This window comes from Rhinolophus ferrumequinum, chromosome 12 (assembly GCF_004115265.2).
Source record: "Rhinolophus ferrumequinum isolate MPI-CBG mRhiFer1 chromosome 12, mRhiFer1_v1.p, whole genome shotgun sequence".
NCBI lineage: Eukaryota > Metazoa > Chordata > Mammalia > Chiroptera > Rhinolophidae > Rhinolophus > Rhinolophus ferrumequinum.
The window spans coordinates 7,890,611-7,916,156 of NC_046295.1; the positions used below are offsets into that span (position 1 = coordinate 7,890,611).

The following is a 25,546-nucleotide window of genomic DNA, read 5'->3' on the forward strand; positions in this document are numbered from 1 at the left end:
TTTCCTTCTACCAAACTTCAGGATTCCATTCACAAGTGAGCTAGATTTGACATTTTTGACTTGCCCTAAGACCCAAGCTAGCATCTAATGTACATTGACAGTTTTTTAAAAGGCAATCATTGTACGAACATTTTAACAACGGAATCAAAGAATTCTTATCACCAATGCCATAAAAAAATGAGATAATCTTCCTTATCTAGCTTATATTGGTCTGCACATCATGGCCAGCGTATTTATAAAGCCACAGTTCCCCAGCACATTGAACAAGGCATGAAAGTCAAATCAAAGGATACCTTTCATTTGCTGACTATATTAAAAAGATAACATTATTTTGGTAGCTACGAGGATGCACGTAGTAAGTCTATGTGCATACACAATCACATAAGCAAGTGGAGATACATATACATATATATTTATGTATAAGTATGTACGTATTCAGGCGTATATAGTATAACATAATGTCTTCAGTTGCTTATGTTTGTGTATAAATCTGCATACACGTCATTTTTTTAAATCACAGGAAAAACAGCATTTTCCCAAGCATTTTCCCTCAGCATTCTTCTTGCCTTAAGATCTCTTATGCTTTCTTTTCTTCTGTTGCTTTTTAACTAGGGAAATATGCAACCTCCATTCACTCCATTCATTTATTTAGTGTAGTAGCAAGTACCTTGTTTACAGCCAGAACATTTACAGTCTCTGTTAAGAAATCACCATCCAACAGACCTCTTCGCTGATAAATGATGATGAATTTATCTAAGAGATTAAAGTGCAAAATTAACCTAAATTCGGAGTTGCTACTCATTTTACTCTACTAGAGTCTAAGACAGCAGGGGAATTCTTACTCCTCAAAACAAATGCTCACACTCCTTACTGCTGACATGAACACTAAATTTAATATATCATCAACAAAACCTCTTAAATTAAAATTATAGAATGGAATGGTGGCCTCCCTGGTGGGGTTTACTTGCATTTATGAAAATGTTGCTTCTTCTACAGGGGAAGAATCTCGCACATAGTGAATGAATGAACGAATGAATGAATGACAAATTAAAGTCAAGTCAACAGGAGACCAAGTTGGCTTAAGTCATGAGTAGTCATGGTGGTCATGGTGCCATAGAACATCCATAGTTTATCATATAAACTGAGACAATAATTCAGTTATATATAAATATTACATAAGCTATCAGGTTATAAAAATAAATAGCTACTTTATTGAGTTGTAAGGCATGTGACAATAAGTAATAAATGGTAATGGTAGTTGCTCAACAAGTGATAGTACTGAGTAGATAAGATTAATATTTGGTGAAGAAGCAGTGAGGTACACTGAAACCGCCAAAACAGAAATGGCGAGGAAAACAGCTCAGAGGACAAAAGCAGGCAAAATGAGTGTCATCTCAGGTTGTCATTCCCTAACACTCTCTTACTAAGATGGAGCCCTGGGAGAGCATTTTCTCCTCCTTCCAGGAATTGAAATGAGTTGTATAATGCAGAAACATTGTTGCTTCTAGAAATATACAATGTCAAGAAAATAAAATCACAGTACTTCTCTTTAAACTCCTTAAAGGTCTACCGAAAGGTCTTCCTCAAAACAACAAATGACCTTGTCATCATCATCACCAACACCCAACAAATTTGTTGGACCACATAGTGTAAAGCGAATATGTGAACAGACCTAGGGGTTCCCTCTGCTCATTTCATCCCTTGCTCTGTCCTAGAACGGATGGTAGCTCCCCACAGCCTAGCCAATCACATCATTTCCAAACTACAGCCCTGCTGTCCAGGGCCCACCTGAGCTACTGCACCCCATTACTACTGGGGGAGGAGGGAGTCCCACTGCCATCTGTCTGCTCAGCTTGGGCCTTCAGCTTGGACCTTTGCCTGACCTCCTTTTTTGAGCTTCTTCCTAGAACTTCCACTCCCTCCTCTCTCCCTCTCCCTCTCCCTCTCCCTCTCCCTCTCCCTCCTCTCCCTCCTCTCCCTCCTCTCCCTCTCCCTCTCCCTCTCCCTCTCCCTCTCTCTCCAGGTCACCCTAGTTTGCCTTACCACCTCCAAGGAAGCTTTTCTTTTTTCACAGTTTTCCATTTAACTTTCTCAGCCCACTTTCTGTGAGCTCAAATTTAGTGCAAGTCCATCTAACTCGAGTAGTTTTAAGTCCATGAATTTGTGCTCAGGGAATGCCTCCCACGCTCTGGGGTCCCTTACAGTGCCTGGCACATTGCTAGGGATGGTACAGGTGCCCAGTAAATTTCCTGCTAAGACACCATAGATGGTGACTAAAACCCTTCTTTTATCTACCAACAACATTGAAGTGCTGAATTGAGGTAAATTAACCTCCATGGATTCTATCCAAATAACACTTTTGTATTAATTACCAAGCTACTTAAGGCAAGAATGTTTTCTGGTTTTAATTATTTGCACTATTATTTTAATTGTCATTTCTCAACTAAAGACTCTACCATATGCTTGCAAAACACTGAAAGCTGAATCTTCACAAAGCAAAATCAACAAAAAATATTCTCCAAGGTCAGTTCTCCAACAGCATTCTGAAAGGAATCAATTATGCATGTAACTTAGGCTTCCACATTTTGTCTTAGGTAGCTTTCATTAGGAATACTCCACATTTCTGGTTTGAAATATCTGCATAATTACCTCAAGTCCCTTCCTCCCATCCCATTTTAAGAGAGACCCAAGGCAGTGTTTAGAGGTTAAAATGCTTCCAAATCGCAAGACTGTCACTTTCCCAAAAGAATTAAAAGACAACCAACAGAAAACAAAACCCAAACAAAAACAAACAAAAAACCCGTATCACCAAAAGAATGTAAAATGTTTGTGGGGGGAGGGGATCTACTTTAAATTTACAACTGCTTAAAAAAAAAAAACTTCAAGAACCCCCCCCAAACTGAGGAATGCAGATAAAAGACTGACAGAACCCCTTGGAGAGCTCCTGTGGCCCCTCTCTCCAAACCCGTGTTCTTAAAACACATTTCTTCATTCAGCCTGCAAAACGCAGCCTTTCCCCAGAATAATTCCATTTATAAAGCCCCCACCCGCGAGGAAACATTAATCTACTTTGCAAACATGCGTTCCAGTCAGTGCTTTACTGTTTTTTTTTTTAACTCCTTCCCCCATCCCCCCACCCTTTTTTTTGTACCTTGAGACAAATGTTTTTTTCCCGCGAGTTGAAAGCTGTCCAAAACCAGGACCACACACGCCGCCGCCTCCGCAGGCCCGCGCTGCTCCCTCCCCCCGCCCTCCCCAGCGCGGCGGCCGCGGCCGCCGGGGGCGCGCACACTCCCTCCAGCCGGAGGGGTGGCCTTTCCCTGCCTTCCCCCTTCTTTCTCTTTGGACGCGGTGGGTGGGGGTGGGGGGACGGAAGCCGAGGACCAGAGCCAGGAGCCGAGTGGCCTGCCTGTGGCCGCGTCTCTGGGCGCGGCGGAGGCGGGCGGCGACGGCGGCGGCGGCGGCTGCAGGCCCCGAGGCCCCCGGCCATGCAGTGGTCCATTCCGCGGAGGGGCCCCGCGCCCCCGCCGGCCCGCCCCCGCCGCTCTCTCCCACAACACCTAGCACAGCGCAGCGCCCCGAGTAGATTACAGCGCGGCCTTTGTCGGACGGGCCTGGCTCCGGTCCAGGCGCCCAAACAATAAACAATTCCCCCTGGTGCAGGCAGGGGTTTTCGCTCGCACCGAAAGGCTCTAGGTGTACGCTGGCAAATATCTTTATCAATTGGAAGAAAGGGTACTAGAAGCCCGGGGTGGGGGACGGGAGAGCGCCGCACCGGGCGCTGGGTCTCTTACCTTCCACCCACAGTTCCTCCACGTTGGTCTCCAGATTAGCTGCCTTTAATCCCACAGCGAAGGCCCCAAATATGAGGAGGCCTACAACCAAGAATTTGCCGCAGTTTTTTTGAATGTAACAACCCAGTTTAAATAAGAGTCTCTGAAACTTCGCTCTCAGCCACAGCGGCGCTTTCCGGCCAGTAGCTTTCCCCTGAGGATGAAGCAGAAAGGAGTGGTAAGCGTCGGGGAGTCACAGCCCGCGCGCCCACGCTCGCTTGCGCGCACCCGCCCGCGGATCCTGCGACAGCTGTGGATAGTGCCCAGGAGGTTGGAACCCTGGCCGGCACGAGAGAACGCGAGCGGCTTGGGGGAGGGGGGGCTGCTTAAATAAAAAACGGGCTGCAGCGTGGGAGTTGCACCTTGGCGACAGCAGGGGCGCCCCCACGCGTGGCCTGCGCAGCATCCCTGAATGCAACTTGGGGAGCTGGGGGGAGGGGCTGCAAGAACACGTGAAGGGTAAGATGAGGCACAGAACACAGAAATCATTCAACACAGGCAATAGCCACGCGGGACTTGATAGGGGAGGGGCTGCGTAGTCCTGTGATGGAGCACAACTTCTCTGAACCAGCAAAGCTCCGCTCCCTTCCCTGCAAATCCTGCCCCACCCTTCACCCCTCTCCGGGTACCCTGGCGGGGACGCGGGCTGAGGGGCGAGCGCGCTTTGGGAACAATGTAGTGCAGGATCTCCCATCCTGATCCCTCCCGGCGTGGAAGTAAGGGGATCCACGTGGTGAGCGCGGCCACCGGAGCTAACTCGGGATCCATTTCCATAGCGTTGGGAGACGCTGTGTGAGCTGAATTAGGAAGTGGGGCAGCCATCTGCAACTTACGACAATATTTGTGATCGGAAGAGGGCAGCCACATGGATCTTTCCCTCCTCTCCCTTCCCTTCGGTTTAAATGTAAAAAGCAGCGGAGTGCACAGGGGAAGGGCCCAGGCCGGCGCAGGCGGGGGTCCTGGCTGGGCGCTGGCTGCTCCCGGCGGCGGCGTTTCCCCGGCGCTGGCCGCGGCCCCGGCGGGCCCCCGTCTGGGTGCTCGCCTTCTCCGGATTCCACACATTTCAGCGAGCCTCGTAAACACAATGAACCCGGCCGCTCCGCAGACCCGGACCAAGGATTTAAGGTGGCAATTTGTTTACAACTTTCCCTTTACCCCTAGGCTCTGAAAAGAACTGGCTCAAAAACTGGAAAAGAAGAGGGGAGATGCCCTCTTCCGAGGATAGTTTTTAAGGGAGCAGAGATTTCATGCTCAACAAAAGCAAAACCGGCTGCCAAAAAAGGAAACCACCTTTATTTCGGCTCCCTCCCCCCTTCTTCTCTCCGCCTCTCAGTACTCCGCCTCCCCCTCCAAGATGTTAAGAAATGTGGCAGCATTACAGGGGTTTGGGCTGCAAATAGGGGCAGGGGCCGGGGAGGAGGGGGCACCGAGGCAGGGGGCGCCGGGCAGTGCCGCGCTGCGGCCGCCCTCGAGGTGGTCCACTGTGGACCGCTTTCCAGTGCTCCGGAAAAGGCACGCTGGGGAGGGCGCGCGCGCGCGCGCGCACACGCACACACACACACACACACACACACACACACACCCCTCCACCCCCTGCGGACCTCAGACAGCCCTTTCCTTCCAGGACCTGAGGGTGGGTTTGAATTTTTCAATCCCCGCTTGTCTGCTGCTTTTCCTGAAGAGGTGTGTGAGTGTGTGTGTGTGTGTGTGTGTGTGTGTGTGGCGGGGCTACCCCAAAGAGGAAGAGGAGGGAGGAGAGAGTGGGAGGAGAGGAGAGAGTCTGAAATGCACCTTGGAAATCTGCTCCAGAGCGAAGGCGGCGTCGCAGTAGCTGGGCCGGTGCAGATAGTCCCGGTCCGGCGCGGCGTGGCGGCGCAGTCCCCCGGTCCGTCTGCGCCTCCCGCCGCCGGCCAGCCGGCCCGGGGCCCCGCTGCAGCTGCCGCCGCCGCCGCCGTCCTGGGGTTCCGCGGCGTTACCAGCCGAGGCCATGTTGCCGCCGCCGCCGCCGCGGGAACCGAGGTTTCCCGGGCGGCCCGGCGCGCTGTTGCCGCCGCTGCGGGCTCCCTGCGCGCCCCGGCGCTGGGCTCGCGAGGACGCTGCTGGCCGCCGGCAGTTCGGGCTGGGGCTCCGGTTGACAGACCTGCTGCTGCTGCTGCCGCTGCTGCTGCTGCTCACACGGCGGGCGCTGCTGCCGCTGCGGCCGCGGCCGCTGCCGGGGAGTCAGACCCTGCGCCTTCCATTGCCACATTGCGCGGGGGTCCCGAGGTCTCTGCGGCCGCCGCTGCCCACATCCAGTTCTCGGGAGCGCGAGAACCGGCGCGCAGAGCCAGCCTGTCCTTCGGGCGCTTGCTCGGCGCTCCTCGAGGTCCCCGACTCCCCCTACCCGCCCCCCGCCCCGCTCCGCGACCCCTTCACTGCAGAAAACGCCAGCAAATCCCCGCCGCTCCCGCCGGCCTCGCTGGCTCTCTCGGCGCCTCCCGGGTCGCCCGAGCAGTCGCGGAGGACAAGCGCAGAGCCGCTGCCGCAGGGTCCGTGGGTGCCCGGTGGGTCTCAGCGCTGCCGGGCCGGGGCAGCCGCCGCTGCTCCCGCGGCGGCTGCTGCTGGCGGTGGCGGCTCCTGAAGTTGCTGCTTGGGCTGCTCGGGCTCTGGCTGCTGGGCTCGCGGTGGCTGCTCGATCCCGGACTCTGCTTTCTTGTGCTCCTCGCCAACCCGCTGGACCATTCTGCCCCCGTGCAGCGCGCCTCTCTCGCTCCCGGGACCTGGGGACTCCGCTCTGTGTGTGTGCAGCGGGCAGCGGCCGCAGCAGCTCCTTGATTCAATAGATGAGATGGAAGAAGAAAAAAAAGAACTCTCTCCATTTGGAGAAAGAGGAGGAGGAGGAGGGGAGGGGGTGGAGGGGGAGAGAGCGAGCGAAAGAGAAAAAGGCTGGAGCTCCCGCCCCTGGGGCTGTCAGATGGCTTGGGTTTCTGCGACGCGATTGGCTCACGGAGGGCAGAAATTACTCAGCAAACATGACTATTATTAGCTGCTTAGCAACAGCTCACCAAAGTAGAGAGACCACCCAGGTAGGCAACCCCAGTGAGTGCATCCCCGGCTTCGGGGGGAGCCTCCGAGAGCGCCAACCTTCTCGCATGCAATACTTCCATTAAGGAATGCTCTCTCCCTCCCTTTCTTTTTTATTCCTTTTCTTTTCATCAGTGTCTTCTTTTTGTAGACGCTTTTTGAGCGCGCACACACACTCACACACACATAAACACCCACGAGCATTTGCCTCGCGATAGGCACGGGGGAAAATGTAATATTTTTTTAAGCGCTTAAACAATTTCTGAAATTCCTCAAAGAAAACCCTTTCAGAGGCACCTTGGCCTCAAGCTGCAGCAAATACTGGGAGGTCCGGCTTGAATTCCCAGGCCTGCACCAATAATGACAGGGTGGTGGATAGTGCGCCAGTATGTGCCAGATTTTTTTTTCCCTCCTCTTTTATAACTAAAGAGAAGACTTAGGCTCTCGCAGGGAACAACGCCCAGCATTAAGATAAACAAAATGGAAAGTTAAAGAGGAAAGTAAGGACGTTGAGAAAAGCAACCCTCTCTTAAAATCCATCTCCCCCCCCCGTCCCGCTCCCCCACAAACCCCACGGCAGCACAGTCCTGGTTTGAAGGAGGCAGTGTTTTATAAACGTGGAATCCAGACACCGAAGCATTCTCATGGAGGCAGAGGCGTTTTTATTTGAATCTTTAATGTGACATATGTAAAAGAGAAAATGCAGAATCCTTTTAACAACCCGGAGAACCGAAATTGTTTCCTTGAGAAAGAGACGTTTTCTTGACTATTGGATTTATTTGGATTTAGACCCCCCCTTTTTTTAATTAACCACGTCCTTATTTAAAAACAAAACGTCTTTTAGACTTCTTCAAAAACTGGTACGCATCCTGTTATATTTAATAATAGCATGACGTAGGGGAGAATAAAGGCTTTGATGTTGGATTCATCGAAACAAATTGTGCGCTGATTGCGAGGACTTGTCTGGACACTGTGGCCAGTGTCACCGAGACATCCCGGGGCTTCACTTCCCGTAGGGGAAGAAAACACGCGACTCTTTGAGGTGGGTCCTAAGGCCATAGTCAAATTAAACTGTCTACATAGCTTCACTTTTTATTTAAAAATAATTTTTTGGACCGTGGAATTTGTTTTTCTTACGTTTGCAAGTTAAGTTCTTCCTTGAGATAGGATCCAGACCCACAAACCCTCGATTCTGCATTATTTTAGTATTTGTTTTTTACTTCTTTTTTTAAAAACGGCGTTGAACTGCAGAGGGACCCACGGCAGCAAGAAGCCGACTGAAGCCGTGAAATGGGGCCGTGTGGCTTTAAGATGCACACGGTGTGTGTTCATTGAAAAAAAAAAGAAGAAAGGAGAGGAAAGAAAGAAACCCAGATGGAAAGGGGGAGGAGCGGGTTAGAGGGTGGAGCCCACGCGGCCACGTGACCCAGGGCCGGGCCGGCGCGCGCTCGTTGGTCCGGAGGCCTATTACGCGCGCGCCCGAGTTCCGGGACTCCCCGCGTCCGCGCGGCCCCGGTCAAGGAGGTAGGGAAGTCGGTGCGCTCTGCTCGTGCCCGGCGGTCTCCACATCTCCAGCGCTGCCTCCCAGGAGCCCAGGGGAGGCGCGCGCCCCGCCGGCGCGGACGGACGTGCCGGACGCGCCGTAGTACATTCCTGAAGGCGGTCCGGCCCCCTTACGTTGGCCAATGCCCGCGCGGCCTCCCCCTGGCTGACCAATGGGTGAGCGCACGGATCCCTTTCCATTCAGCGGCCCCGCGGCCGCGGCCCGGGCAGGAGAGAGACTGCAGCGCCGCCCGCCCGCCACCCGGTCGGCCCACGCGGCTCCCGTGGGGGGTCTGTCGGCCAGCCCGCCCTCTTCCTTCCTCTTCGGTTCCCCCTCCCTCTTTCTTTCCCTCTCCCTTTCACCCCTTTCTTCTCCTCCCGGATCTCTCTCCTCCCTACCCAGCCTCGCCACCTTCCCTCTATGGCTTTTCCTCCTTCCTGGTCTCACTGGGAGACCCTACCCCCTGAATCCCTAACCCGCAAAACATTGTGCAGTACCCCGCGGCGGGGTAGGGTGTCCCATAGAACAGAGACAGAGAATAAGTGTCTAAGGGTGTACAGGAGATCAGGACCGGAGTACCCAGCCAGCGCGGAAATTCAAAACTCCGAAGGAGCACGTGATTTTGTGCGCGGCTCTGGGAAAGACTGCTAAAATCGAGAAGGGAAGACGAGCACCGTCCAATGAAAATGGTACTACGTACATTGATAAATAATATTGCAGGAAAATTGGGCTCGACACATAGCAAGTTTAATCTTTGAGCAAAATTCTGATCTTTATTGTTTGATAAATAGCAGAAATCAGGAAGGTGATTTAATGTTCTATCTGTTTTTGTTTGTTTTGTTTTACTGAATAGTTCTACAGACGTTTCAAGTCAAACCATTTAGTGATTGCCGCTGGAAATTACTTTTTAAAGACTTGAGGGTGGTACTCCTAGTTTTCCATGTCAGTCTTTTTATATTTGATGTATGCTTTATGGCAAGGGAACCATGTAGCCATAGACAGGTTGCTATGTTTGTCTTTTCAAATTTCTTTACAACGTTTTAGGTCAAAATATAAGTTCTTCCTCCCAATCTTTTATTTATAGCAATTTCAGTATAACTACTTGGATTATGGAATTCTAAAATGAAATTATAGGCTATGTACACACATCTTGGTTCCCCATTACTCTCGGCACGCAGCTACATATCCTCTCGTTCTGGCTGCTGCCACATGTGCACCATTTCAATGGTAAAGCCTATTCCACTCGGGCTCGTTTCCCTCGGTTTGACTTAATTCGTAAACGTTTTGAACATTGATCTCCGGGGTTTTCAGCGCCCTGAGCCCCCTCACCCGCTGTTTGATAGGTTAACTTTTCAGCATCTCAGACAATGGTCCCGGTCTGAAAATTCTACCAATCAGTTCCAGGACGCGGTCCCCAACCTGGGCTCTAACAAGCGCTATCTTAATCTCCCCACCCCCACCCGCCGCTTTCCCTGTGGTCTGCTTTTTTCATACACAGAGATGAATTACTTTGAGGATCTAATTGGCCTAGTTTCTGTAACGTTTTAAGAAAGGGAAGAGGCAGTGTAGAAGCCTGCTCGACTTGGGTGGTCAGGGCTGAGGCTGCCCCCAATTTGCCTCATTGCTGATGCATGCGAGTGCGACATTCCCAGCGATAATGTTGTTTCTAACCAATCTGCCCTTATTTACATTTGTAAGCATTGTCGCCTTTAATATGCATGCCCAGTGGAGGGGACCGCTGAGCCACACCGGGTTTGTTAACTTCAACTAACCACAAGGATTCCCCAGACCTGAGATGAGGCTAAGTGGAGGAGCCAGGCCCGCAAAGGAAGACAGACGGTCCATTTAATGGCCTTTCTGCAGCATGGTTCCCCTCCGGAGAGTAACCAAGTAAGTGAGAGCTTGTGGCCCTTTTAACCAGCTGGAGCTGCTGGCCCTCTTTGGCGCAACAGTTGAGTGTTCCATTTCCCCTTTCCAAGTAAAGTTCATCTCAGTGCATCAAATGTCATTTTGATCTCCCAATCATGATCTAAGACTTTATTGGAGTCTGTCGTTTAAAAAACAGATTCCTTAAACTCTTAAAATATGATTCACTCATATCTTCTCCATTCTCTGCTCCAATACTTAAAATATTCATGGCCATGACACACACATCTCAAAAATGACATCCGATTATTCAAATGATGACACTGAAATAAAACATCTGCCCTTCATGTTTGGACATTCCAACGATAAGCAATTGTGGGAGCTGGACTTGGTGGAGTAATGAGAAACCACAGTGAGATTTAACTTTTCACTAGTTTCTCAAATCCAAACAAATGGGTCTTTTTAAAATCTAATGTAATTTAGCTCATTTTTGCAGAGTATAAATGAATAAAGGGGTAAATGTATTCTAGTAATTTGACTCTTGGACCATGTTATGATTTTGTCTACCTACTTTAATACTTGTTCCACAAATGCAAAGAATTGCAAACATTACATTAAGTTCCATAGTATTCCTGTTGAGAAGGTGGGGTAGGGAGAGGAATTGGGGATTTGATGTACATTCTATTTGTGGCTAGAGACCCCAGGGTACAGGATGGGCCAGAGCCTGAGCAGTTCAAAGCAGGTACCTTGGATAAGAGTTGAGTCTTGACTCAATTCAAGCCAGTATGCCATCATCCACATTTTTTTGGCTCTCTAAGAATGCCTTATTATTTCTCATTGGCAGCTTTTGTATTTACTTAAAAGGTGATGGTAGAAAATGAGTCTAAAAGGAAAATGAGTCTAAAAGTTTTGGGGGGGAGGGATGGAAATGGAGATTCAGCAGCCACAGAATGTAAAATCTCTAAGCATGATTCCCCTCCCCTTCTCCCTTCCACCTTCTGTTTCCTTCCCTATTCCCCCTCCCCAGGACGGGAGGAAAGGGAATCGCTCTAGCCAACTTGTCAAAATAATGCTGCTAATTACCCCTGATCTCCTTTAATGGGAAGTTGCTCCCAATTCCAGAAAGGAGTAAATGAGGGGTCTACAGCACAAACCAGGGAGCACTGGCATTTTTTGAGCTTATAGTGAGCTGGGAAAGGGGGGTGTGGCAGAGGGGAGAGGTCCTAAGAAGGTCCCAGAAATCTCCACATTTATTTAGTCCAGGTTCAAATACTAGCTTGAAAAGGGGAATTAGACTTTATGCAGTGCCAACGCTATTGATGTTCTCTTGCTGGGAATGTCACCAAGTGCAGAGAAAATGTTCAGACACTACAATGAACTTGAAAGAAAACATAGCATTGATCCTTATATTGATTTCCTCCCTTCTCTCAATATCTTCTTAGCCACCTTACTTTACTCTAATGAATAGAAATGTGTTCTGGAAAGACACACACTGAACATTTCTTTCTCCATCTCTGTCTTGCCTCATCTCTCTTTGCCCATCTAATATATCTATATCAAGCTTTGTATTTAGCAGAAGGCACACCATTCATTTCAGTGATCTGTGTCATTGGGTATTGCATGAAAAAGAAGCTGAGCAACATGATCCCTTTGACCCACTGCTGGAGCAACAAATTTATTAGAGATATAGGCATGAGAAATGAAAGGGAAGTAAAACAATTCCAGCTTATTGTGTGTCTTTCTTTCACACTGCTAATCCGGTTTACACATCACGCCTACATGTCTCAATAGGGCTTTATACACTGTGGCAGAGGCGGGAGAAAATAAGAGGTGTGTGTGTGTGTGTGAGAGAGAGAGAGAGAAAGAGAGAGAGAGAAGGATAAAACAGGGAAGACATATTTTAATCCACATTGATTTACCTCAGTTTTTCTATCTGTAGAAAGTTGGAGGCAATTTGGTAAAAAGAGCCTTCTTTTTTTTTCCTACAAAATAACTCCAAATGTGCTAACCCCTATTCAAATAGCTTGCTAGATTATGACTAGATTGTAACCAGAAATTTGATACACTTAGTGAATTTGAAATGAAGGTAATACCCCAAATTGAGAATGGGCCTATTGGTGTCCACCTTGATTCAACATTTTAATATAAAAACTCAAAGGCATTTTACAGTCTTGTGGAAGGAAGCTGGTGACAACTGGAACACACACAACTTCACAATTGAAAGCCCCGTGTTTTACAACATGGGTACACAATGCACCTGAGGCAAAAATTTATCCTGAGGTGCCACCCAGAAATAATAAGTTACAGCAACAATGGATGACACCAAAAAACATTGTCTTTCTTTGTGGAGGCAATTAATTGCAATGTTGAACAACTGGAGCCAAAACAAAAAAAAGTTAAAAATTGAATACCACAAAATGTTGAAAAGAGACTATTGTAGTTCAAGACCTCAGTTATCCAATTATTAAATATTTAGAGCCACCCATGTGGGTCTTTATTATTTATATATTTCCCCTCCCCAGAGAGAAAGGAAGGATAAAAAGGGAAAATAGCTGTCTCTGGGTGTCTTCCAAAGACAACAAACCATATGGTTCTTAGGTGACAGAAAATAAGACCTGAAAACTTTGGACTTACTGGTCATCCATACACCGGGAGTCATTTTAAACCTGAACTTAAATCTCTGAGACATAGCACATGTCACCCCAGAGGTATAGTCTCTGGAGATCCTGTGGTTCCAGTGTTGGCACCGGGTCTAAAGGAGTTTGGATCAGTTCAGCCACCTCAGGGCTCCCCTCAGGCTGCACTCAGCCCTGGGCAAGCCGCCCACCTCTTTAATGGATGGCAGGCACCAGAACGCCCGAGTCCGTGGGCGCAAGGTCAACACAAACCCCTCTCCTACCCGTGGCCCCTTCATGAACTCAGAAAAGCCCCTCTGGCCATTTCTCCCACCAAGGGCGGGGAAGAGTAGGTTTGAGGTCCAGGTTTTGGTAAGGTGCCTCTCTCTCCTAGCCCTGGGGTCCGGACCAGGGTGCCAAGAGCGTGTGCCCAAACCCTCCGAATCGTCCAGCAGGTCTCCACCAGCTCCCCCGAGACCAGAGCACTCGCTCGGGTGCGCGCGCGCTCAGCCCGTGCCCTCCCCTCGGGCGCTGTCACTCTCCGCACCAGCCTTTCCATCCCAGTTCTGCCTTCACTGGCGACTCAGTATCCACCACCAGGCTGAGGAGAGGAAACCAAGGTGGCGACCCTTTCAAGCGTGCAAATGGGATCCCAGGCGACCCCCTCCGTGAGAATTCCCGGCGGAGCCGTTCCCCCACCCGGCCCGCCGCCGCCAGCCCCCTCCCCGCCCCGCCGGGCCGCCTCGAGGAGGGGGGAGGGCGGGGGCCCGGAGCGTGCGAGCCAGCAAGCAAGCGTGGAGACGCGGGGCCGGCTCCCGCTCCCCGGAGACGCAGCCCACCCAGCCCCCCGGCCCCGGCGCGCCGCCCGCCGGGCCCTCAGTCCGCCGCGCGGGGCGCCGGTTCCCGCAGCCCCGCGTCCCCGGGGCGCGCGCCGCGCGAGGGCGAGGTGGCGGCGGCGGCGGCTGCACTCACCATAGCCGGCCGTCAAGCCCTGCCCGGAGCGCGGGTGCCGATGGCGCGGACGCAGGGCTTGGATTTCACATCAATTTCTTTTTGCCCCGTGCCCCCCTTTTCTGGTCCTCCGCTCCTCCGTCTGCTCCCCGTCTTCCTTCGTCTACCCCTGGCCTGGTCGCTGCGCTTCTCTTTGTCTTCCTTGTGGTTGTCTTTTTCTTCGTCTTGGTCTTCGTCTTCTCCTCCTCCTCCGTCTTTACAAAAGGAACGGAAAGTGTAAAAACCCCGGCGCGCTGGGCCGCCGGAGGCTTTCGGCGGAGTGCAGCGCGGACTCACAATTACAAGCCTGTTTCTATTAAGCAGTTCCATGGCCCTCGGCGTGGGTGGTCTGCCGCGCCATAGGCAGGACCTGTCAGGGTCACGTGACAGATCCGAAAACTTTACCCCTTTACAATAAACTCAAGGAAAGCAAAGTAAACTCGAGGAACGTGCTATCAGCACAGCCCTCCTGGGTAAACAGGCGCTCCCCTCCCCGCCTTCCTGGGAGGCGCCCAACCCAGCGAGCTCCGGCGAGCCCCAGTCGCCCCCTCCCCGTCCCCCGCGGCCGCGTCTGCGGGGGGCCGCTGGGCGGGGGGTCTACGCACCACCTCGCCTTCCCCACCTTGTGCTCCGCCACCCCACACACATTATTTGCTAACATTTAGACACTCGCCCGACCCCCGGAGTTGGGGGTGCTGGGGAGCAGGGAACCTCATTTCAGCATCCCCACTACTCTGGGAAATGCGGGGTGCCCAGAGCACTGCAAAGGAACACCATCGTTCCTGTCGTCAATTCTCAAAGCCCTTTCTGCTCGCATTCCCACGGAAGCCCTGAGAAGCTGGGAACATTCTGGTTGACAGGCCCACAGGCTGACAGGGAGGCAGAGAGCCAGGGAAGCCGGGCAGATAACAAGAGCCTCCCCGGGGAAATGTTCAATGCACCAAGATGTTTGTGGATCCGTGTCGTCTCAGTCGGAGGTCCCTAGGAAGCCGTTACTTCTGAGACTAAGGTGGAGTCCCTTAGAAACCAAGATTGGTAGATGGCCGAGGAGTCACTAATTGATATTTGCTTTTTACCCTCTTCCAATTACTGTGGTTTTGGGGGTATGCCACCCAAATGCTCCCACCCACGCTGCCTTCCCAAATGAGGCAAGCTTGGGTGATTGGGTTAGACGGAAGGGCGGTGGGTCCGCGCACATCCGCACTCAGATCTTGCCCTAAATGAAAGTCCTATCCAGGAAAGAGCTTATTTAACATTTTATCTGCTCAAATGGCAGGGCAGACTATTTTACGCACACCTGAAAGGTGCTATTTTAAATGGACAACGTTATGAATAAAAATATGTTACAGATACAAGAGAAAGGGTAAGGTAATGTATTGAAACTATCAACTATCAAGAGTTAACTAGTAGCTGGTCCTCAAGTAAAGCCAGCCTTTTTTCACCTCTTTCTGGCCTGACAGTGTGATTAGAGGGGTGTGTGTGTGTGTGTGTGTGTGTGTACACACGAGTTATTTTTTAAAAAAGCCCTAGGTGTCGCAATTTATCTCCCTCCCTCGATGCCAATATATCATCCTTTAATAGGGTCATTTAAGTTTCCACAGTGTTTGAGTCATATTAAGTAATTAAACATTGGAATTCTGGGCAGCCCTGTGAATTAGGCTGGCCCAGAAAGTCATTTCATACCAATTGACTTTAGTGAAAAATAGTTACAAATGAATATTAACTGAGCATGGATCCTAAGAGTCATAATAATTGGAAAAACAAACCCAACAATATTTCCCTCGGAAATATTACATTTGGTATCATATCAAAGGACTCAATTCATACTCTGCTATGAATTTAAGTGGGGTGAGGAAGAAGGTATAAATAAATGTATCTCCAAAATAGTGTAGTCTAAAATATGAAAGAGAAGAGGGGGCAAGAAAAAAGATAAACAGCAAAAGGACATTTAAATGGCCCACAGTATAAAGTTGCTAGTGTCTGGGAGGAAAAATTATCCTCTACTCTTTAAGGCTCTTCTGACTGAATTAATAATCAAATTAACAAGAGACAGATTAGCAGGAGAAAAAACAAAGTTCAATAACATGTTTACCTGCTGTATAAATGGGAGAAACCCAAGAACACTGAGTAACTTGAAAAAATGGCGGAAGCAGCCATCACCTTAAATACCTCCTTCAACTGAACACTAAAGATGCTGGGGGTGGAGAGTCAGCTATGGGAGGATACCAGGAAAAGTCTGGTAAACAAGGGTAAGAGTGTTATGCAGATTTAGTCTGTGCCTTCTCTATTGATAGTGAAAACAGGCCAGGTAAAGGAGCGAAACACCCTTACAGATGGAGATTTCCCTTACAAATGTAAATGTCCTTTACAAAGGGGAAACTTCCACTTGGTTTTTCAGAGCTTCTTCCAGTTGCGCTGTTTCTTAAAATTAGCCAGCCTAAAATAATCAATATCCCAAAGTGACATATTTTGGGGTGGCAAACTCTGTTCCCCTTCAGTAGGTATGGTAATTTTGTGGGGAAATTGCAGCAGAACTTGTGGAGTTTGCTTTTCCTAATTAAAATGAAGACCCTCATGCAAGCACACTTGGCTCCGTGCTCCTTGAGTATGGCCAAGACTGATAACCAGGAGCAGATCCAGGTTTGGTGGGGCCAGACGCTTATGCAGTTTGGGACGAAAAGACTCCTTTAGGCACTCAGTCTCTAAAAAGGATCTCAGTGCTGTGCCTCTCTTCCCTCCACTCTTAAATGCTAGAATGTTAAATTGTCAAGTAGGAGATAGATGTTCTCCAGGGCCCAGAGCCCCATATGTCGTACCGTCTGGTATTTCTCTGAGACTCCCCACCAGGGTGGGCTCTTTCTCATTAAATAGCTGCCTCCACCCTTCTAAAGTTGCTTGTGCCTCATCCCTTCCTGCAACGCCAGCCCCAGTGCTGCCCAGTTTGATAACCTACTTGGCATGAAGGTGTCAGTCATGACAAGGCTTCCGGGAACAGAGCTCAACTCCAGCCTGCCCAGTCTGATAAGCCAATTGGCATCAAGGTGTTAATGGCTGAGGAGGCTACTAGAACGGGGTGTCCAAACTTTTTTCAACGTTTTTCACCAAGAGCCATATGTGGTAAAATACACAAACAGCGGGGCCACTCACTTGAGGTGAAATACGTATTGCCTCACCTGGTTTATTTAAGTAAACTAAATATATTTTTGGAATTTGCTGCGGGCCAATTAAAAATGGATCGCGGGCCGCAGTTTGGACACCCCTGTACTAGAGGATACTTCTGGAAGTTAACTTGGGCTTTTAGAGCCATGCCCAGAGGAATAATTCCAAAGTTGGAGATTTCAGGGACTAAGGAAGGGCCAGATGGAGACATTTGGGGCATTGGAGGAGGGGACAATAGAGGGACCTTTTGAAACAGGTCTGAAAACAGACCACATGAACATGATCAAATCGGTTGATGGGCAAAGAAGGTCATTCCTGGCTCTGTTTGTCTTTCTGAATATCTGTTGCTACTTGAGATACCATTGTTATCCCTGTTACACAAACACACATTCATTCGAGAATCCCCTCCTCTCTGGCTACCACTAAAAGTGAGGTGCTTAAGGACTGTAATTCATCCCCTCCCCCACAGCAACCTCTGGCAACTGGAAGGCTCCAAACGAATAACTGAGTGTTTAGAAGAAACATTTGTCCGCATTTAAGAAGCTTTCCACCTTAGGATGAATGCTCCTCTTGCACAAGGTCAGTCACCTTAGCTGTGACTAGTCTTTGATACTGGATCGGACAGATCAAGCTTTTATAAAAAGCAATGTTGCTCCATGTAGGGACTCCAATACTAAGATGAGTACCAACACCCACCCCCTGCGTCCTTCCTGTCAGGAAGATACAGCACAAGCCAAACCAGCTTGTGGAATTAGGGCTTGGAGGACTGGAGGGGTAAGAAATATTTAAGGTGGTAGGTTGCAATTAGGAGACTGAATGAACAATTGAACTACAATGGTAAAAAGTGCTGAAACAGTGCAAGGACAATTGTTTAAACAAGAAGAAGTAAATCAGGATTGCAGAACATGAGAACCTGAACAAACGGCGTGGAAACCAAAAGGGTGAACTGAAACCTGGAATGTCATAAACCAAAGGCTCTACGGAACCCCATTACCAAGTAGGAAGGCCCAAGGAGGCAATGTAGTATTCAAAGATAGGACGACAATCTCAGGACAAGAAGAAACAAGGAGAGAGAGAACTTTGGAACTCCCTACCTCAAAAAATGCAACTTACCCAAGTTTCTTACTCTTGCAACTGATGTCCACATAGGAACCCCTCTGAGGAGATGAACACCCTATGTAGGAGAACGTCAGGGCAACCTTGCCAATGAAGCATGTGGTAAGAAACGAAATGCCAACGATTTCTAAACTGTGAGAGGAAGGTGTGGCCAGGCTGGCTGGCAGTCATGGTGATATGGTGGGTCACGGCCAGGAGAAACAGCTTATTGTCATCAGGCAGGTCAGAAAAAGTATCACAAAGTTCTAACTGTACCTAACAGGACTGAAAAAATGATTAAATGTAGCAAATATGAAAAACAGCTTCTGTCTGACAAAAAGTGCTGTTTTACACAATTGGCATTGTTGCTACTCAGACTTCATTTGTCTTAAGATCAGTGGGAAAGGTGCAGAACGGAACTTCCTTTACTAAAGCTGCGTGATTACAAATGGAGGACTGAGCCAAATGTCATTTCCATTCTGTGAGTGAAAGAGGCTGTGAAGCAAAGGCTCCAGGTGGGTGAGATTTTAATTTTTTTACTGTTTTGGTTGGCTTAAATTTTTTTTTTTTTATTGGGGTGACAATTGTTAGTAAAATTACAGATGGGTGAGATTTTAGGGGGAAGGTTTGACGTGTGAGGGGGAAGCTGACGCAGCCTCTAGCCCTGTTTATGCTGTGTTCTAGGGCCATTCGGCAGTCATCAGGGCCTGTTGGTGGCTCTGAAAACCCGCATCTGTACAGACAGTGCCACTCCCATGTTGGTGAGGCACAATGGCCTGGAAAGCATGTCTGCCTCTGTTTCCCAATAGCAGTCCCCGTGGGGTGGGCACTTCCCTGGCATCTCGTTGCGGATGGAAGCCTGTTTGGGGAGATGTCAGGGAGGTGGGAGCCTGGGTCTGCCTGTCCTGCCATCTGACTCCAGGCTTGTGCCATTTCCTCCATATCTGTACCAGTTTGCTGGAGCTGCCATAACAAAGTACTGCGGACTGGGCAGCTTCAACAACAGAAATTAATTTTCTAGCAGTCCTGGAGGTTCGAAATCCAACATCAAGGTGTTCTCAGGGTTGGTTTCTTCTGAGGCCTTTGTCTTTGGCTTTTAGATGGCTGTCTCTTCTTTGTTTCTTCACACTGTCTTCCCTCTGTATATGCCTGTGTCCAAATTTCCTCTTTTTGTAGGGACACCAGTCATATTGGATTGAGCCCACCATACAACCTCATTTTAACTTAATTATCTCTTTAAAGACCTTACCACCAAATACAGCCACATTCTGAGGCACTGGGGGTTAGGGCTTCTGTTACGGATACCAGGACTGGAAAGAACCCAAGCGGCACTCAGAGAGTTAGGAAGGTCAGCTTTATTACACCGGCTGGCTCAGCGGGATCTTTCCCAAATACTGAGCCCCTAGCAAGGTTTTGAGTAGGTTTTTATGGGTTGGGTACTTCCTGGAGTTGGGGATGAGGTAGGTGTTGTCTGGTGATTGGCTCAGGGTGTGGCTTGGAGGGGGTTACGCGAAAGTGGGCTGGGGCTTAGGGACTTCCCTTTTCACTCAGGCCACCATTGTAGGTCAGTTCCCCCATCATGTCCCCCCTGTTGATGATCGTAAGTGGTAACAACTTGGAGACCATCATATTGGCTAAGAGGACGATAACCCTGTAGGGCAAGGATCTGGGCTGTAGCCCGACGGGTGACCGAGGTCTCTATGAAACGTATGACAGCGTTAACCATGCATGGCCCGATGGTAGCAAGGAGGAGGATGCAATGAGACCAGAAAAGGCTAGAAACAGTAGGAGTCCATTGACAGCGAAGATAGAGGCCGGGCAGACGACGGCAAGGCTCATCCGGGCTGTTTCTTGAGGGTCAGACGGAGTGGACGGGCCGGCTCAGGTTGGGCGATCCAGGCATCGTCCTCTGGCAGGGCTCTTTTAACCCGAGTGTGGTGGATCCACGGAGCCATGCCTAAAACTTTAAGAGCGGTGGGAGTAACAAGTATAATAGTGTGAGGGCCTGTCCACCAGGGTCGGAGGGGCTCGCGCTTCCAATCTTTGACCCAGACTTGATCTCCCTGGGTAAAAGGGTGTACCGGGGCCCCGAGAGAAATGGGGGCCCTTTCCAGAATGTAAGCACGTACATCTGTGAGAATCTTGCCTAGCGCGGCCATCTGGTTTTGGAGGCTGGAGAACCCCAGATGGCAAATGTCGCCAGGGAGGCTGGTTAGCAAGGGAGGGGGCCTCCCGAACATAATTTCGAAGGGAGAGAATCCAGATTTGCCAGGGGTGCAGCGCGCCCGAAGGACGGCAAGTGGTAGGAGGTCCACCCACCCTAGGGGGGTCTCCTGATGGAGTTTAGCTAATGTCTCCATGAGGGAACAGTTCATGCGTTCAACTTTCCTGAGCTTTGTGGTCGGTATGCTGTATGGAGCCTCCAGTTGATGCCCATGGCTCTGGTCACCGTCTGGAGGAGTTCTGCTATGAAAGCCGGCCCGTTGTCACTGTGGAGAGAAAGTGGAATCCCGTAGCAGGGGATAATCTCCCTGAGGGGGACCTTGGCTACTTCACAGCTCTTCTCAGTCCGATTGTGGAAGGCTTCAACCCACCCAGAATAGGTACAGACCAGAATCAGCAAGTACTTAGTACCGCGGCAGTTTGTCATGTCAGTGAAGTCGACTTCGAGGTCCACAAAACGTGTGGTACCGCTTCTCTGGATCCCAGGGATGGGGCTAGGGCCGGATTTTGGATTGTTCTTTGCACAAGCAAGGCAGCGTTCTCTGATGGGCTTGCAAAGAGCTGACAGCCGGCTAATGTAGAAGTTTTTGGCTAGGAGGCCTTCGAGAGCAGTTTTTCTTAAGTGGGTTAACTTGTGATATTCAGCGGTTACTTGAGGACCTAGCAGGGCTGGGATGAAGAGTCTTCCATCGGGCAGTTGCCACCACCCTTGTGGCAATCTGGTGGCCCCTTCTGACTTTGCCCATCTGAGTTCTTCTTTTGTGTACTGAGGGAGGGACGTGGAGGGACGTTAGTGACCAAGAGTAGTTCACTAGGGCTTCCCATCGCCACTGATTTGGCCGTGGTGTCGGTGAGCCTGCTGAGGGCTCGTTGCCTCTCTGGTGGCCCCGACAATGGATAACTGCAACCCGCTGGGGAAGCCAAATGGCTTGTAGGAGCTTAAGGATTTCTTGTTTATTTTTAATAGTTTTTCCCTCCACGGTCAGAAGGCCTCTTTCTTTGTATATAGCCCCATGGATATGGACGGTTGCAAAGGCATACCAAGAGTCGGTGTAGATGTTGACTTTCCGGCCCTCGGATAGAGTAAGGGCTCTTATTAGTGCCCATAGTTCCGCCCGTTGGGCCGACCATTCCGATGGAAGTGCCCCTGCCTCGAGCACCTCATCTGTGGTAGTTACCGCATACCTCGTGTGACGTTTTCCGTCCCTCAGGAAGCTGCTGCCGTCAGTATGCAGAGTAAGGTCCGGGTTAGGATGTGGGCTGTCCCGGAGGTCGGGTCTGGCAGCATAGACCTCGTTGATAACTTCTACATAGTCATGTTCTGGATCCCCTTCCTCAGTTAGCAGAAAAGTGGCTGGGTTCAGGGTACACAAAGTTTCTAATGAGATCTGAGGGTTTTCCAGTAGTAGCCCTTGATACTGAGTCAGCCATGCATTCAACAGCCATCGGGATCCTTGACTGTTCATTAAGGTGGTGACTGAGTGGGGTACTTTAACTATGAGTCTCTGGCCTAAGGTTAGCTTATCTGCCTCTTTGATGAGAATCACAGTGGCTGCTAGGGCCTACAGGCATGGTGGCCAACCCGTTGCTACAGGGTCTAGTTTCTTTGAGAAGTAGGTGATGGGACAGAGCCATGGTCCAACTGTTTGGGCCAGCAGTCCTAAGGCTATTTTGTCTCTTTCATGGACGAATAAGTGGAATGGCCTCTCAGCATCAGGTAACCCGAGGGCTGGGTCCTGTCCAAATGAACTCTTGAGCTGCTGGAAGGCGTGTTCTTTATCTTCTGTCCATAGCATGGGGGACTTTTCTTGTCCAGTTAGAGCCTCATATAAGGGCCAGGCAATTGCCGAAAAGCCAGGAATCCGGATCCGGCAGAAGCCAGCGGCCCCAAGGAACTCACGGAGTGCTCTCCGGTTGGTGGGCCGAGGGAGGGAAGTGATGACTTTCTTCCGCTCGGTGCTGAGGGCCCGCTGTCCTTTGGAGATGACAAAGCCCAAGTATTGTACTTGTTTTCTGTAGAGCTGGGCTTTCTTCCAGGAGACTCTATACCCTGTCTCGGCTAAGTAGGACAGGAGTGCCTGTGTCGCAGTTTGGCACTTGGTCTCGGTGGCACAGGCTAAGAGCAGATCATCCATATATTGCAATAGAGTGCAGCGGTATTCTTCTCGAGGGAAGGTGGCTAAATCTGAGGCTGGCGCTTCCCCAAAGAGGGTTGGGGAGTTTTTGAAGCCCTGTGGGAGCCGAGTCCATGTCAGCTGGAGCTGCTGGCCTGTGTCAGGATCGGTCCATTCGAAGGCGAACAGTGATTGGCTCTGGGTCGCCAACCGAATGCAGAAGAATGTATCTCTCAGGTCCAGGCAGGTGGACCATCCAGCCTCCGGGGGCAGCTGACTGAGGAGACTATACGGATTTGGGACTATGGAGTATAGGGAGACTGTGACTTGGTTTACCGCTCTCAAATCTTGTACTGGCCAGTATTCTCCATTAGGTTTCCTTACTGGCAGGAGGGGCGTATTCCATGGCGACTGGCACTCTACGAGTATCCCTGCTGCTCTGATATGGGCAAGGTGTTTTTGAATCCCTGCCCGAGCTTCCCTGGAGATGGGGTATTGGTGTAGACGTTGGGGTTGAGCTCTGGGTCTGAGTTCCACCAAAACTGGGGCCTTATGTTTTGCTAGCCCGGGTGGATTATCTTCAGCCCAAACCTCCGGGAAATCAGCCCTGTAGCCTTCTGGGTTCTGTTCTACACTGCTGGTCCCATAGAGCTTCTATTCTTCTTCCCTCGGGGTGGTGATAGACAGAATAAGTCCCTCTGACGGGGGCTGCAGGGACATGGTGGCTTGGCCTGATGGTTCAAATGAGATTTGCGCCCCTAACTTGGTAAGGAGGTCGTGTCCCCGGAGCGGGATTGGGCAGTCTGGTAAGTAGAGGAACTCGTGCAACACAGTGTGTCCTCCTAATTTACAAGTCCGAGCCTGGCAGAACGGTCGGCTCTTAGCTTGATCCCTGCTGGCTCCCATTATGGTGACTCTGTGGTCCTCGCGCCACGGGTGTGGTGACTACTGAGTGTTCTGCTCCGGTACATCTAAGTCAACCGTGGGCTCATGGGGGCCCAGTTCGAACGAGCCCGGTCCTCTTCAGTCTGACTTGATTCCTGCTAATCCTATGAAGTCGGGCTCCAGGCTGGTTGGGTTGGGACCACGGAGAGGCCGAGGCTGGAAGCGCAGTGTCTGGAAGCAGCGGGGTCGCACCAGCCGTTGGCCGTGGTGCGTAGGGAGGTGGTGGTGGCTCTTTGTTGGGGTCTCCCTGGTAAATGGTCTTAGTCATGTCTTTTTGGGCATGGCCTCGTGGGTTCCATGCAATGAGGACCATGGACTGTCCCTTACTATTGGAGCAGAACTGTACCCACGGAGGAAGGGTTCGGGCTATTTCCAACCACGAGTCAATGTAAGGGAACTGGTCTGGATGTTCTGGGGTCCCTGTGACAACTATGTAGACTCGGCAAATCGTGGGGAGGTCAAGAGTGCCTTCTGGGCCATCTCACGTCAAAACTTGGCCACTCCAATTCACATAAAGTGTGGAGACGTCTGGGGGTCATTTTGACCCTCTAGTCACCTCTGAAACCCTTCCTGAAATTCTTTAACATGCAGTCTAGAACCGTGGGCTTCCCGTGACTCCTTCTCATGATGTTCAGTGTCGCATAGACAAGGGAAGGGTCTCAATCAGGTGCCCACCTGGCCGTGTTCTTCGCGGGAACTTTGGGTACGTCTTGGCTAAGGTGTGCCCATGTAAGCCCCGGGCCAGGTCGCACCCGGAGAGTGCGAATCACCGTTATGCCTTACGACGCTACCACGGAAATGCAGGTTGGGCCTCACTCGGGTTCTGTAGCCGACAGGCTGTGGATCCACACAGAATCCCATTCAGGACCAAGCACACACACATTCATTCAGAGAGGAAAGACGCCCTCCCCTGGAATGGCCCTAACTAGAGTCCAAAGTGGGACTCAGTGGGAGGTGATCAGGCTCCCCTTCTGCCCTTAGGCAGGCCTAACTGGGTCCGGGCCCCAGGGTCTTACCATGTCTGATGTCCTGGTTGACTGTCCATCCTTTCTCTCTACTGGGGTCCAGCAGGGAGTCACAGGCTGGAGCCGGCGGGAGGTCGCCAGTCATGGGCCTGCCGAAATCAGCAGGGCTCGCCTAGCCCCGTCTCAGCTCTCCTGCCACTCTACGGCCCGCTCCCACCCAAACTGGTGACTCAAGGGGCCAACACGGCTGGGTTTCCCGGTCAGGGAACCAAGAATGTTACAGTTACCAGGACCAGAAAGAACCCAAGCAGCACTCAGAGAGTTAGGAAGGTCAGCTTTATTACGCCGGCGGGCTCAGCTGGATCTTTCCCAAATACTGAGCCCCCTAGCAAGGTTTTGAGCAGGTTTTTACGGGTTGGGGACTTCCTGGAGTTGGGTGAAGAGGTGGGCGTCGTCTGGTGATTGGCTCTGGGTGTGGCTTGGAGGGGGTTATGCGTAAGTGGGTTGGGGCTTAGGGACTTCCCTTTTTGCTTGGGCCACCATTTTAGGTCAGTTCCCCCATCACTTCAACATATGAATTTTGGGGGATACAGTTCATTGCAGCACAACACCTAAATGTTGACAGGACATGGCTTGGATCCGAAGTGTAAGTTCCTCTTTCTACCTGTGACGCTCCTGTAAGGAGTCAAGACAGACTGGAGCTTGGTCCTTCTCAGCTCCTTGCACTGAGAGGACCTGACCTGCTACCCCAGGAACCGATCTATACCTCCACAAAACTGACAATGGGTGACATATTTCCTAGGAATGCTGGTGGTCTAAGAAAATGCTGTAGGCACCCCGTAGAACTCCCCTCCACCCTCTACACAAAGAATGAGCACTGCTAAGCTAATTATAAATCTGTCTTCTTTATTTACTGCAGCGAGTTCCTTCAGGCAATGGTTTCCAAGGCTGGCTGTTCATCAGAATCACCTGGGGAGTTTAAAAACAAAAAGGAAGAAACAAAAATAGATTCTTTGCTCCCATCCCAGAGCTAGAGAATCAGAATCTCAGCCCTGAGGAATTGACATATTTCAAAAGAATCCCCCTAAAGCAAATCTAGTAAAATGCTAATGGTAGGATCTAGATGTGGGTATTC

The 25,546-nt window shown here is 50.5% G+C and overlaps 1 protein-coding gene across 5 annotated transcripts in view; it reads right to left on the reverse strand.

Moving 5' to 3' along the window:
* The window catches only part of PTCH1 (patched 1), a 67,117-nt gene extending 52,732 nt beyond the window's left edge, over positions 1–14,385 (reverse strand). For 2 of the 5 annotated variants that reach the window (XM_033123407.1, XM_033123409.1), the window contains exons 1-2: positions 5,625–5,822; positions 3,795–3,987 (exon numbers count right to left, since the gene is read on the reverse strand). In XM_033123407.1, the coding sequence (XP_032979298.1) occupies positions 3,795–3,987; positions 5,625–5,822 (391 nt within the window). Of the gene's footprint in view, positions 1–3,151; positions 3,173–3,794; positions 3,988–4,666; positions 4,874–5,624; positions 5,823–13,892 lie in introns of those variants that run through there. The other 3 variants (XM_033123411.1, XM_033123410.1, XM_033123412.1) reach the window with 3 other exon arrangements.
* Between the last annotated feature and the right edge of the window lie 11,161 nt (positions 14,386–25,546).